General features: G+C 34.0%; 1 protein-coding gene across 3 annotated transcripts; it reads left to right on the top strand.

Annotated features, from left to right (window-relative positions):
• Nucleotides 1-5,127: 5,127 nt before the first annotated feature.
• Nucleotides 5,128-12,485, top strand: LOC116027197 (calmodulin-binding transcription activator 4). 3 transcript variants are annotated; one of them, XM_031268670.1, is made up of 13 exons: nucleotides 5,128-5,443; nucleotides 6,396-6,521; nucleotides 6,651-6,766; nucleotides 6,962-7,050; nucleotides 7,334-7,379; nucleotides 8,213-8,639; nucleotides 8,885-9,012; nucleotides 9,285-9,363; nucleotides 9,446-9,669; nucleotides 9,921-10,606; nucleotides 11,028-11,607; nucleotides 11,759-12,049; nucleotides 12,140-12,485. In XM_031268670.1, the coding sequence occupies exons 1-13, from the start codon at nucleotides 5,431-5,433 to the stop codon at nucleotides 12,230-12,232; spliced, it is 2,898 nt and encodes a 965-aa protein (XP_031124530.1). In that variant the 5' UTR covers nucleotides 5,128-5,430; the 3' UTR covers nucleotides 12,233-12,485. The 3 variants fall into 3 exon arrangements, with proteins under 3 accessions (XP_031124530.1, XP_031124531.1, XP_031124529.1); XM_031268671.1 differs by having other exon boundaries at nucleotides 8,207-8,639; nucleotides 9,506-9,669; XM_031268669.1 differs by having other exon boundaries at nucleotides 8,207-8,639.
• Nucleotides 12,486-14,788: the final 2,303 nt, after the last annotated feature.

Below are 14,788 nucleotides of genomic sequence, written 5' to 3'. Positions count from 1 at the left end.
CAGCGCAGGCCGAAAGATTAGTTCGGTAAACGTACTTCCCGAACTCCTTTTTACTTCAAATTTTTATGGTAGAGCCCCAACTTATAGTACTTGATATCCATAAAATTTTTTTGTCATTTTGATCTTCGAAATAACACAGAAAATTACATTTTTGCCCTTGACAGTGTGCTGTCCAGAATTTTTCTCTCTGGACCAGTTTTGGAAAAAAATTCGAAAATGATACTTCTACTCCTTAGATCCTTATGAAATTATATATGTAGCTTCTAGACTTTTTGAACTACATATCTGAAAAAAAAAATGGAACCATTTTACCTTACCTAAATTTCCCAATAAATTTCGGAAATCTACTGCCAGTCATTTTCCCTATATACTATGTATGTATGTATTGTGTATATATACTAGGTATGTATGTATAAGTATATGTATAATTTTTGGTTGGCAAGACTTGTTGTTTTGTCTTGTTTCCACCTTGAAAGCTTAAATGGCTTAGCAAACCATTTGATCTCCTCTCTTCAAAGTCTTCCTAACATGACTAAGTGTGGCAAACCATTTGGACTCCTCTATATCTTTCTCTTCAAGACTTGTCTTCCTTTCCCTTTTGCGTATAAATAGAGGGGTTGTGTGGTGAGGAAAAATCAGGAGAAGTGAGGAGAGAAATCATATATGTGTGGGAGAAGAATTGGGCAAGTGAAGTAGAAGAGTTGGTTATAGGTAAGATTTATGTCTATCCAAAATTTATTTACCCCAAATCAAATCATTTAATATGTGTTTGTGTGATATTATGCTTAATTGATTTTGTGAGATTATGAGTACAAGACCTAAGAAAATTATTGTGTTTATATGGATTATGAAGTAGTAAGATTTATGTCTACTCAAAATCTATTTACCCCAATCAAAATATTTAATATGTGCTTATGTGTTATTTTATTTTAAATCTATTGAAAATAGACTTATTGTTATTATTGAGTAGATTGATGAATATGTGAATTTATGAGTTCATGACTCAAAAATTTTAGAGATGTATATGTATATGTGTATTTTGGATAAATGCATGAAGAGATGAATTATGTGGTATATTATGAAATTGTGATATGTTTATCCATAATAATTAAATTTATGAATTTTGAAGAAGTTGTAAATTTTGTGGAATTATGAAAATCATGATGAATTAGTAAAAGAAATGATTTTTGGAGCCTAAGTGCTAGATTTTATCATGTATAAATGATTTTCAAAACTTATGGAAGATATGATATGTGTTGCATGATAAATGCTAGGAGTAGCCCAGTAGGAACAATCCACAGGTACTAGGTCAACATATGGTTGTCCTGTTGGTTAGAATGAACAGGGTAGTCAGTAGAAACATATCCTGGCTACTTGGGTGGGTAACTACCCAGAGAGGCTTGGAATCCTCAATTTGGGGGTGTGCACACTTAAGGTTAGAGTCCAGTTTCCATGAAAATGGGAAAGTGCGGAGTGTTCGGATGTGTGGAAAGCACCGTTCACTAAAGGGCCTAATTATACATGACCCTGTCCCATTTAAATGAGAAATTTGTGTAGTGTTTAGTTGTGGTTACTATTCACTAGGGTCTATGAATAAATGATCCTGTCTCATTTGCTTGATAATTGTGTTCTTCCATATGTGTTTTTGTGGTGTGCAAATATGGCACAAAATAAAGTTTTTAAGAAATTTTGAGCAGTGATGATATTATGAAAAGTTTTGAGAATGATTATAAGAATTTTTGGATAAAGGATATATGAAGATTTTTATGAATAATAATTAAATGGTGGTAATTTATGGTATTAAGTGGAATTATAAAATGTGATTATTATTATGTGATGGACTTGATATATGATTATCAAAAATGAAAATTTTATATGAAGGAGTACGATAACTAATGCCATGTTAAGGGGTTTAAATTTATTATGTGGAATTTATATGCCCCAATATGTTATGTGCTATGTGTAAAAGGTTTTACGGGGTGGAGTAAGTCTTACCAGCCGTCATGCTGACTTTATTTCCACTCTTTAGTTATTTTGCAGAAACTGATGACATGGCATTGGCATAAGAGTGAATCGCTTTAAGTTATATAAAAGTTGTAATTAAATCCATTAGAATTCACTCGTTGTAATTAGTAATAATTTTTGGTAGATAGTTTTGCCTGTGCGTTTGAGTATAAGAGAGATACTCGAACGTGGCATAACACCCATTTTTCTTTTTTGTTGTTAGTGTTGTTTAAGCTTCCGCTGTTGTATAAAAAAAAAATTAAATTATACCCGTATTTTCAGTAGTGGAAAAAGCGGGGTGTTACAATCTTACTTTAAGTTGTATTGAAGTTTGGTAATCTCACTTTGTTAATCTTTCAATTTCATTTCATATCTTAATGCATTTCTTCAATTCATTGTGGTTGCAATCTATGGACATGAGTGACTAAATATCTAGGGATTGGATTCTGATCTCATTGTAATGTGTTAGTGTGAATTTGAATTGATTATATGGATTTGTGATTGTGAATATTGTTTGATTTCATGTTGGAAGTGAAAGTATTGCTTTGCATCTTTTGAGTTAGGGCCCAACTCTTTAGATAGTTTAGGATCTATCATTCTTGACAAGAGATTGCTAGTTTGATAAAGCCTCAATTCCACTTGTAATTGCTGCCTTAGATCCAAAAAGGCGTAGTCCGGAATGAAGTATAGACTAGGTGTTCGATCAATTGTCTCATAGGAGTAACATTGACACTCGATTGCTCCATTGCCCTATGATAGGCCATAAAGACCTAAAATGGCTACGGCATTGTTAGGCACCTCACTTGGACTCCAATACTCACAACCTCACAATTTCTAGCTTAGACACTAGAAGCACATTGCAATGGATGATCAATTGTTATCCCGTCTTTTCCCATTTGATTTACTTGTGTACTTGCTTTGCTTTATTGCACTCTCTACCTTGAATTCTTGCTTACTGATGAATGCACTCTTTGAATCTTATATATGATAAGCGTGAATCCATCCCTTACCTTGCATTAACAACTCAACGCTTCCAAATTTGCCATCCTTAGAGAGCGATATCCTAGAGAATTTTCATTCTCCACCCTACTTTCGAACCACACTATACACAAGCGTTTCAGGTGTCATCACACCCATTACGTGACTGTCTCCACATACAGGCTTTGATAAGCTCGTGCATCTAGCCCTGATGTGTGATTTAATATGTCATTTTCAGATTTAAAAAGGAGAGTCTAGAGAGATAGTGAATATTAACATAAAGAGTATAGAGTAGGGTGTGGTTTCAAACCCTAGGCCAAGTAAACTCTTTTTCTTTCTTCTAAAAGGGTATATTCTTCTATTTTTAAGATTTGATTCCAAAATAAGTTGTAGATTCATTCTATTTTGAAGATAAGTTGCTCATTGCTTTATTCCTTACTACTTTCTTATGATGTCTTACTTTAATATTCTTGCTTTGTTGACAGAATTTATGAGTGAGTAGTCCTATTTAGGACTTGGGGTTGAGGTTAACATGAGATTCTAAGGCTTATTTGATATATATTGCATAAAAGGGTTAAAACCCAATATTGGGTTCCTAATGTTGTGGGAGATCCTTTGTATTCTTGTGTTAAGGTATGGTGCATAACATTCTTAATACTAATCTTGTAGGGAATTCAATCGCAGCAATGTCAATTCTTTGTTAGAATTCCACCCATATCAACATACCTCTTTCACATGTGATTAGGGTCATTTGCCTTCCTCCAGGTTCAAGATTCTTTGGTGACAAATCTCTTGGGAGGCTATTCTCTCCATTTGGTTCCTTCACACGCATAGAGACATGCATCTTCTTAGCTCCCTCTTTACTAATCGAGCAAAACATAATGAGGAAAGGATTAACACATAACATCATTCACAACAAAAGCATTCAAGACATAATTACAACCATCTCATCTCTTCAACATTGAAAGATCAAGCATGCATAATTTCTAGTTTATCAAATCCAACCCCTAGATGTTCTAGCTACAAATCATCATGCAATTGAGGCACAATGATAGGAAATCAAATCTAGCAAGTATAGAAAATGGAATGGAGATGAAATAAGAAGATTTTTTTCCCATCTCTTTATTATAATAAGAGATATACTATATATGTTCATCTTTTCTTTACATTCTAATGTTTTAACTTTCAGTATTGTGTAATTAGTGTAAAATATACTCTGTTCATCTGTTCATCTTTTTTATTTTTTTTTATAACTTTCATCTTTTCATTATTGTGTATTGTGTAATTAGATTGCTTTCAATATTGTTTTGATTTTTCCTATGACAGTTTTAACTTTGTTTTTAAATGGAAACGTTCTCCATTAATTTCTTAGTTACACCATTGCAAAAGTGATTGTCAAGTTTCTTTGGTTATGTAGAAGAAGCATGGGTATTTAGCTTATGTAGCGATCATTTCTCTTTTAACAAAATTAATTTAAAATTCTCAAGTGAACCAGGAGTAATATTTATAAAGTATTTAGTTTAGGGGTGAGCACTGGTCAGTTACGATCAATAATTAATAATAACTATTTTTAACTCTTCATAATTAACTAAAAATTGAAGTTTGGTTTTCGGTCGGTTATGTCGATTTTCGAAAAATCGAATGTCATAACCCATTTAAAACCGATTAATCGAATAATCGAAATTTTGAACATCCATAATTATTTATCGAATAACGAAAATTTTGTAGTCGCAAATTTATCAATTAAAACTAATAACCGATAATTGACCGAGAATAAAATTTTTTTATCGATTCGATATCGGTTATTGAATTCTTTCATTTTTTTTTTGGTAAGAATGAAAAATTAAAATTTAAGAACAAAATTATCTTGATTGTTTAAATAAAGAGTAGAAAAGTAGGTAAAATGAGTAAAAATAGACTTATCATTTTGACTACAACAAGTATTAGATAGTACAAAATACAATAAATTAATTTAAAAGTATGAAATACAGCAATTTTAAAAAAATAAAATAATAGTGGTGTTTAGTTTAGAAAGATGGACAACATTATGAGACAAATTAAAAAGAAAAATAAGAAAGGTAAAATGAGAGCAGTAAGTAAAATTATTTTCAAGTCCAACACCGTCGCCTTCGATTATAGCTCGTTACGGCCAGACCACAACAATTCTGGCGTTCTCTTTCTCACTCTCTCTCTTCGCAGACATACCGATTTACCGGATTGACTTTCTCTCTCTAGAAGTCGTTTCCCAACTTCGCCGTTTGTAAATTCAAATTTCCGGCGCCCGCCGACCTATTTGGAGCTGCGGTACTTAATCACTGCTCTCTTTCGTGATTTCACTGCTTAGGAAGTATGGGATCCGGGCTCAATTTGAATGAATGACAAACAGAGGACCTCGCTGCAATTCGCTATGAGTTTTCAGCGTGATTGATATTTTTGTCTAGTAGAATCATGACGGAAGCGGGTATGTGATAATAACTCCACTTCAGTTGTTTTATATGAATCGCTATGCAGTTTTAATCTGTAGCTGCAATTCGCTAACTCAGAGTGGTTAAAATTTTCGTTTTTGCTAAGTGTAAACGTTTATTCCCCAACTTTAGCGGAGTACTTCGATGATAAGTCGGCCTGTTGTTGTGGTTTTTATTTATTTATTTTGTGATGAAGGAAATTTATATTTAGTTCTTTAGCAGATGCTATGCTTGGAGGAACTTTTTGTTCCAGCTGAAGCACACTCATTTCATTTAAGTCACTTGACCAAATCCTTTGGTTATAGATCTGGCACAGGCCCTAGAAATTGATCAAACGTTGAAATAGTCATAAGATTTGAGACACAGTATCACCAAATGGCAATAAATGCTGATGTATTTCAATTTGATGGAAGGAAATAGAGTTGTTCAGGTAATTGCAGATTGGGTTTTAGTGTTCGTACTACCCGGTATTAAAGTTCATTCCAAGAGTGGTTTAGTTACAGACTGCGAGGGGTGGTTGTATTTGAAATGAATATAGGATGAACCAAGCTTTGGCACCTCTTGTGACCATGAAGCTTTAATCATTAGATTTCACAATGGTAATAAAAGACTGAGCAGGCAGAGGCGCAGAACTAAATTTATTGTTGTTTCTCCTAACTCTTATAGTAAAGGAGAGATCTTGGCTTTCTATAATCTCAATGCAGATAGATCGGTGGTTGACATAATAAGAACCATACTGTGATCTTTGTATAAAGTCAAATATACAAAATTCTTTCAGCTTTTCCAGTTTTCTCGTGAATCTTACTCTTTCCTAGGAAATGTATTAGTCTCTTTGTGACTGTATGCTCTTTAAAAACTGTGTTTATCCACGCATAGTCTTCTGCAACTACTTGTACAAAAAAAAGTGGGAAAAAGATTCTTCAACAGCCACTTTACTTCATATTTCAGGATATAATTTCAGTGATTTGATTCGAGAAGCTCAAGGTCGATGGTTGAAACCTGCTGAAGTGCTCTTTATATTGCAGAATCACGAGAACCACCAGATTGCCCATGAACCTCCTCAAAAACCAGGAAGTATTTCTCTAACCTTCTTTTTTCAATTTGTGCAAATTTAGCCTTTATCCTTATGTCCACACCTTGTGTTGTTGATATTGGTTCCACTTCCCTTTGCTTCACATCTCATCAATTACTTTTTATTAACAGGTGGATCTTTGTTTCTTTTCAACAAGAGAGTCCTAAGATTTTTCCGTAAAGATGGTCATAGTTGGAGAAGAAAGAGAGATGGGAGAACTGTGGGTGAAGCTCATGAAAGGCTTAAGGTAACATTATTAGGGCTCTTGACTTCTCACATTTCTAGATAATCTTTTTTTGTATAAGTAGTTTTGGGATCTGACTTTCTTCATCATCACATCCTGGAACTAGTGCATCAAGGCATTGTTGTGAACTTTTGTCGAGTCTTGTCCATTTAATTCTAGTTGCTGCAGGAGCTTTATTGATGGTTTCTCTGTGATTAGGTTGGAAGTGCTGAAGCTCTCAATTGTTATTATGCACACGGAGAGCAGAATCCTAATTTTCAGAGGCGCAGCTATTGGATGTTGGATCCGTGAGTTCCATTCCTTTTGTCTGTCTACTGATGCTTTTCTTGTGGGTGATTTTGAAGAGGGTATAGTAGTTGTACTGAAGTTTGCAAAAGCTTATGCGACACTTATTTTGTTAGGATTATACTGAATTTGAAGGACAAAAAAGAAATGGGTTTGTTGAAGCATTCATCTTTTTGTTTCTAAATTTTTTACTTCATTTGTCCAAATAACGAGAGTATGGATATATATACTGTTGCCTCCCTTTCACAGTTTCCTGATTGAATTTCTAAGTTACTGTTTCAACAGGGCATATGAGCATATTGTTCTGGTTCACTACAGAGATATAAGTGAGGTAAGCTTTATTTTGCCTGATTGCTGACTAAAAAATACTATAAAAAAACTCATTTTCATCAATTAAACGCTCTTTTCTTTCTCAAGCCAAACTTGTGCAGTGTGGATATTTTCTATAATTAACATATGCTGTTTAAAAAAAAAAGGACACAGAAAATGAAGGTTACCAACTGCTAAAAATACATGCATTCTTTAACACTAAATTCTTTTTGTCGGACAGTGGCCTTGTTTGGTTAATGGCAGGTCACTCCAAAATTTGGTGGATTTGACCATATTCAGCGTTTTGACCAAGTCAATAGACTGAAAATGGTGTTTGGTAATCAGTGGTTTGGAGCAGCATTTTTGTGGCATGTTTGGTTTTAGCAACATTTAGGGTTTGGCATTTTGGGGAAAGAGGACTCTTCATCCAAAACGGCCTTAATAAGAACAAAAATAAATCAATAAATAAATAATTAAACTGATTAAAACAGTGATGGGCCTCAACACCTCTCTTTGATTTCCCATTGATGTGGGAACAAAAATACAAAGGGGAGCCTGTGCACAGGCTCCCCTTTGTATTGTTTTTATTTTTAATTAAAAATTTTTAATCTTATTATTATTATTATTATTATTATTATTGTTGTTGTTGTTGTTGTTGTCTTTATTGTACCAATGTCCTTATAAAGTCTTTTTACACATTAATTGCTAATAGCAAACAACTAATTTTAACAAATATCTCTTTACAAACCGCTAATACAATATTATATATAGCTAATTTGTCCTGTCTATGGATGTTTGTACGTCACATGCTTAAGTGTCAATGTTTATGCCATCTGTTTTGTTTGCAAGACACAGGGAAGACAGAATGCTGGATTTATGTCACAGTTTTCTCCGGTGTCTTCTACTTCAAGTCAGAGTCCCAGCCCATACTCTACTCAATATGCAGGCTCTTCTGTCGTTGTAAATGAATCATATGAACCATACTCTAGTCCTGGATCTGTGGAGATTAGTTCCCATGCAGCCACTACCAGCAATGGGATAAGCCAGTCAAGCGTCAGAGAGGGAGTAGATGAAGTTAGCAGTTCATCAGCCCGTGAAATGAGTCTAGCATTGCGAAAGCTTGAGGAGCAGTTGAGTTTGAATGATGACAGCTTTAAAGAAATTGATCCACTCTACAATGACATAGATAACTCAGATGGTGTGCAAAATATTTTAGATGATCATAGGACATTTACTAGGATGCCTGAGGATTCAAACAGTCTTCTGTTGCAGCAGCATTCAGGTTTGTCATTTTGTCAATGCCTTGTAATGTTAAAATATGCATGCTTATACTTGTGGGGGTGAATTTACCGTCTTTGGAGCCTTAAATCTCTTGTTTCCTGTTGTTGTAATATTTTTGAATATGCTATATTTGTCTTCGTTTTCTCATTTTAATTTAATCTGATATTTTTTTTAAGGAACAAAGCTCTGTTTATAGATGGAATCAAGAAAACTGAAAATCAGGTGTTAATCACCATGCATTTGCAGGTTACTTAAGTGAGCATAATCATCAAATCCCAGGATATGAAGTAGATCCATGGAAAGAGGCACTAGAAGGCGATGGGAACTATTTGGACAGCAAGTTGTATGGAAAATATGTTTACACGGATGATAAGGTGAATGGAATGCGATAAATCAAGTCTATTCTTTTCCCTATATAGTGTCTGTCTTGTATATTCTGGCATGATTACCTGGTCTATGTTCCCTATAATAAGGCTGTAGTGAATAGTTAACTGTAGGTGCACTTTCACTGGTCCATACATGGAAGTACACACCTGGCTGTTTTCTAACTGATTAATTCTGATTCTTTTCACCTAATTCTCTGTTATTTTCTTTTTACTAGTTCTTACTTCCATCTTTCACCATAAAAAATCAATATATTTGGCAGAACATGCTGCTTGCAAGAGAACCAGTGGAAACACCAGAAAACATGTGGTTTAATTTTGATGGAAAGGAGGCTCAAAACCGTAAGATCTTCCTTAGCTTCGATTATCTGCACATTTCAGCTTATGAGTTTTCAAAGCAAGACAATATTGTTTGGCATTGCAGATTCTATTACAATTCCTCAACAAGTTGAAGATTTCAAATACCCTCTATATTCTCCTGCAGTAAATACGTACAGAACTGATCCTATCCAATATACAACATTATTTAACCAAGGTCAGATTGGAATTTCTCTTGAAGCTGACTTGGGCTTAACTATTGCTCAAAAGCAGAAATTTACAATTAAGGAAATATCTCCGGACTGGGGATATGCTACAGCGGCTACAAAGGTTAATCCTTTATTTGATACTTGGATCTTTATGGTTACCTGCTACATAGAAGTTTATTTTATCCATGTTTTTTCCCCCTATTTTTCAGGTACGAGTTATGTTGGAATCCTGACTGTCTATTGTTATAGTTGTTATTTTAATGTTCTCATGTGTAATACTCTTTATTATTGTTACTCCATCTTGCTGAGATTTGTCAGAAGTATAGCTGCAATTAGTTCTTGAGGTTAACAGTTTCAAGTTCTTTAATGCAGGTGGTCATCATTGGATCTTTTCTTTGTGATCCATCAGAAAGTGAATGGGTGTGTATGTTTGGTGATGTAGAAGTTCCTGTTCAGATCATTCAAGAAGGTGTCATCCGTTGCCAGGCTCCTCCTCACTTGCCTGGTAAAGTCAACCTCTGCATTACCACGGGTAACCGGGAATCATGCAGTGAGGTTAGGGAGTTTGAGTACCGAGTTGAGTCCACTAGCAAGATTAATAGTACAGTTCCTGAAACACAATGCACTAATAAGAGTCCTGAGGAATTATTGCTGCTCATCAGATTTGGACAGATGCTTCTTTCTGATGGATCAAATGGTAATTTTGATAGTTCTGGATTGGGAAATGATTATTTGGAAAAAGTCAAAGCAGGTGAAGACTCATGGAGTCAAGTTATTGAGGCTCTTTTAGTGGGCAGTTCAACAACAAATCTCACAATTGATTGGTTTCTCCAGGAACTCCTGAAAGACAAGTTGCAGCAGTGGATTTTTTCCAAATTTCAAGGTAAAACTAACTCGTCTGACTGTATGTTGTCCAGGAAAGAACAAGGTATAATACATATGGTTGCTGGGTTGGGATTTGAGTGGGCATTGCACCCAATTTTAAATGCTGGAGTAAGTGTTAATTTCCGTGACATCGCTGGTTGGACTGCCTTACATTGGGCTGCTCGCTTTGGGAGGTAATGACTGCATGGATCCTTGTATTTGACTATCAATAGGTTCTGCATGATTGAATGCTTGTTAAGGTTCATCTAAATTTAAGATTTGAAAGTGTTAGGTTGAATTTTCTACGTATCAAAACTATGCGATGATTTATGTGGTAAAATAGGCTTCATTAAGTTGATTTTTGAACTGGGAGGCCTTAAATGTTCATCCCCATGCAATTACTTGACCTTTCCTCCTTTTGGTTCTCTTCTACCATTATTTCTTGTTCTGCCAGAATGTGAACTGAGCGTGCAATTAATCTCTTTCTATCTGTACCCACCCCCCCTCTGGGACTCACTGCACTTGTGTCATGATGGCTCTTTTTCTAGTGGCAATCTTTTACTAATAACTTGTTTATTTATTTATTATTTTTTCAAATTCCTCTCCTATACACAGGGAAAAAATGGTTGCTGCATTAATAGCATCTGGTGCATCAGCTGGAGCAGTTACTGATCCCACTAAACAAGATCCTATTGGTAAAACTCCTGCAGCTATTGCTGCCAATTGTGGACACAAGGGACTTGCAGGTTATCTTTCAGAAGTGGCACTAACTAGTCACCTCTCATCCCTCACATTGGAAGAAAGCGAGCTCTCAAAAGGATCTGCTGATGTGGAAGCAGAAAAAACCATTGTTAGTGTCTCTACAACAAGTGCCACAACAAATGAGGATGAGCTTTCATTGAAGCACACCTTAGCCGCAGTCAGGAATGCTGCTCAAGCCGCTGCACGTATACAATCTGCATTTCGGGCACATTCTTTCAGGAAGAGACAACAGAAAGAAGTTGTTTCTTTTGCTGCTGGGGATGAATACTATACTCTATCAAATGACATTCAGGGTCTTTCAGCTGCGTCTAAGTTAGCATTCCGTTCAACTCGCGATTACAACTCAGCAGCTTTAGCTATTCAAAAGAAATACCGAGGATGGAAAGGGCGGAAGGATTTCCTAACATTCCGTCAGAAAGTAGTGAAGATACAGGTGCTCAGTCTCTTCCACCATTTCTCTACTCCCTCTCAAAGTTCTACGCAATTCATGTTTACGTAACATGAACTGAAGTTCAAGTCACTAGAACTTCAGAAGCAATTAGATTAAAATAGAAATACTGATCTTATTTAACTTGCACTGGCAGGCTCATGTACGAGGCTACCAGGTTAGAAAGCAATACAAGGTATGTTGGGCTGTGGGGGTTTTAGAGAAGGTAGTACTTAGGTGGCGTAGAAGGGGAGTTGGCCTTCGTGGATTTCGCCATGAGACGGATTCCATTGATGAAACCGAGGATGAAGACATTCTGAAAGTGTTTCGCAAGCAGAAAGTGGATGCAACAATTGACGAGGCTGTCTCAAGGGTTCTGTCAATGGTTGAATCTCCAGAGGCACGCCAACAATATCATCGCATTCTTGAAAAATATCGACAGGCTAAGGTATGCAAAGCATCCATTTTCTTAATTAAGATATATTCCAGCGCCGCATGTCCAATAACAATACCAATTTCTTTCGATTCTATTTGGCAGGCTGAGCTTCAAGGTGTGGAAACTGAGGCAACATCTTCTCATGATCCTAGCATCTCCAGCATGGAAAATGATGACATATATCAGTATGCATAGCTGCAAGTTCTACTCGTACTGACCTTTGTTTGTATAGCAATACATGCTCTCTAGTGGCTGTATAACATCAATGATCTGCCTTACTGTTGTGTGTATATGGTTTGGATTCAAATGTTAAATGATAGTCAAGCATATGCTATGTTGCTTGTAGTTTATGTAAATGGTTGGTAGTGATAATTAAATAGGTTGCTGGTTTAAGGACTTATTTTCTTGATTTAGTCAGTATAAATAAGAAAGCCAATCTTTACTCCAATCCATAGTTATATGCTACTTATAAACAATTCTTAATAATGGTTTGCTAAATTTCTATTCTAGGAGGATGTTGAAATCACTTTGAAAATGTTGTACTAAATTTTAGTTCTAATTTTGCGAACTTATTAAATTTCAGTTGTTATACCATAGTCAGGGTACACCTTACCAGGTGGACCATGGTCCTAGACTACATTGAATTGTGTATTTTTAGTATTAGAATTGTGAACTTTTATAATGCAAATTGTGTTTCTAAATCAAAACACATAATAGTTGTACTAAATTTTAAAAAAGATTAAACCGTGTATTTTCAGTATTAGAATTGGCTGCAGTATTTGAAAGGAACTTGTGAATACAAAACAAGGTAATCAATTACATATATATTAACACTAGTTTTCCACGCGTATTGCGCAAATGAGATAATGTCCAATGTTTATTATTAAATAAGCATTTCAAAGTATATCAATGCAAGATTATATAGGAGATGTTCATGCATATATAATTGAATGTTGAATTTGTTTATTTAAATCGGTAATTCAAAATTTATAAATGCAAGATAATATATGAGAGATTGATTATAATTGTCACTAAAATAAATGTTTGAATTTTTCGAAGCCTTTTTAATTCTCTTTGGGGTAGCATTGTCATTGTCTTTAATCAATTATAAATTTGAAGGTAAGGAATCTTTGTATTGTAGAAAATATAGCAAATTCTCCCTAAGTGGTTAATATGATTGGCTTCAACTGTTTTTTTTTTCCATGTTATTAACAATATTTGTAAATAAATATATAACATTATTTTTTAGTATAACTTTGATATTTAATTACAAATTAATGTAAATAAAACAATGAACAATGTCTCTTCAAAAAAAAAAAAAACAATGAACAATGTAGTGAATATAATTGATTAATAAATTTGAAGATAATGAATCTTTGTATTGTAGAAAATATAGACAATATAACTAATGAAATTATATCTTTTTTTAAATTTTTTGATAATGAATATTTTTTTTTGAATAAAGGCATTGTAGACATCGAATTATTAAATGGGAAAATTGCATTTTTCGTCCCTAAGTTATAGGGTAATTGTATAATTCGTCCTTAAGTTATGGTAATACTCACTTTTCGTCCCTAAGTTCTCATTGGCGTTGCACTTTTCATCCCTAAGTTATTCGAATTGCAAATTTCGTCCCTAAGTTATCATTGCGTTGCACTTTTTGTCCCTAACATAAGTGTGCAAACTTCGGTAAATTTTCGTTTAAAAAGTTTTTAATAAAACTTTTCCGGTTCAATGCCAATTTTTTTTAACGAAGTTTACTGAAAAAGTTCGATTAAAAATTTTTTAAAACGAAAATTTACCGAAGTTTGCAAACTAGTTAGGGACGAAAACTACTTCGGTACATTTTCGTTTAAAAATTTTTTAATCAAACTTTTCCGGTTCAATGCCAAATTTTTTTAACGAAGTTTACTGAAAAAGTTCGATTAAAATTTTTTTAAAACGAAAGTTTACCGAAGTTTGCAAACTTAAGTTAGGGACGAAAACTACTTCGGTAAATTTTCGTTTAAAAAAATTTTTAATCGAACTTTTCAAGTTCAATGCCAATATTTTTAACGAAGTTTACTAAAAAAGTTCGATTAAAATTTTTTAAAAATGAAAGTTTACCGAAGTTTGCAAATTTAAGTTAGGGACGAAAAGTGCAACGCAATGATAACTTAGGGACGAAATTTGCAATTTGAATAACTCAGGGACGAAAAGTGCAACGTCAATGAGAACTTAGGGACGAAAAGTGAGTATTACCATAACTTAAGGACGAATTCTGCAATTACCCTATAACTTAAGGACGAAAAATGCAATTTTCCCTTAAAGAAATGCATATGTATTATTTTTTTGTTGTAACTACTAATTTATTTTAATTTAATAAGAGTAATAGAGTGGTACTTACTTTTGAATAATATACTCTTAACATATTCATAGTATATGTTCAAAAATTATGCCAACTTTGATTAGGATGAGGTTCGAACCTAAGACCTTACTTATAGAAATTAATGGATAAGTTAAGAGTTAACAGAATATTAAAGGAAAAGATAATATTTAACGGAAAATTTAATGGATAATCATATAATTAAGGATAAATTAGGAAATCTCAACGAAAAATATAAATCTAAACAATCTGAACCATCCATTTGTTTTAATAATTTGACCGTCATTTTTTCTACCCATTATAGGCCTAACTTTCTTTGGCTCTAATTAGTATAGTAGATTTTGTGTTTGTAGTATACAAATTATGAATTTTTAAAAGGTAAATTG

Source organism: Ipomoea triloba, chromosome 8 (assembly GCF_003576645.1).
Source record: "Ipomoea triloba cultivar NCNSP0323 chromosome 8, ASM357664v1".
In the NCBI taxonomy this organism is placed as follows: Eukaryota; Viridiplantae; Streptophyta; class Magnoliopsida; order Solanales; family Convolvulaceae; genus Ipomoea; species Ipomoea triloba.
This window is presented reverse-complemented; position numbering and strand designations above follow the sequence as displayed.

What these genes read in the sequence shown, in the direction of transcription:
- LOC116027197 (XM_031268669.1), top strand. An exon ending in AGCTATTGGATGTTGGATCC is followed by an intron (nt 7,051 to 7,333) that starts GTGAGTTCCATT and finishes CTGTTTCAACAG; the next exon opens with GGCATATGAGCATATTGTTC. An exon ending in ATGTTTACACGGATGATAAG is followed by an intron (nt 9,013 to 9,284) that starts GTGAATGGAATG and finishes TATATTTGGCAG; the next exon opens with AACATGCTGCTTGCAAGAGA.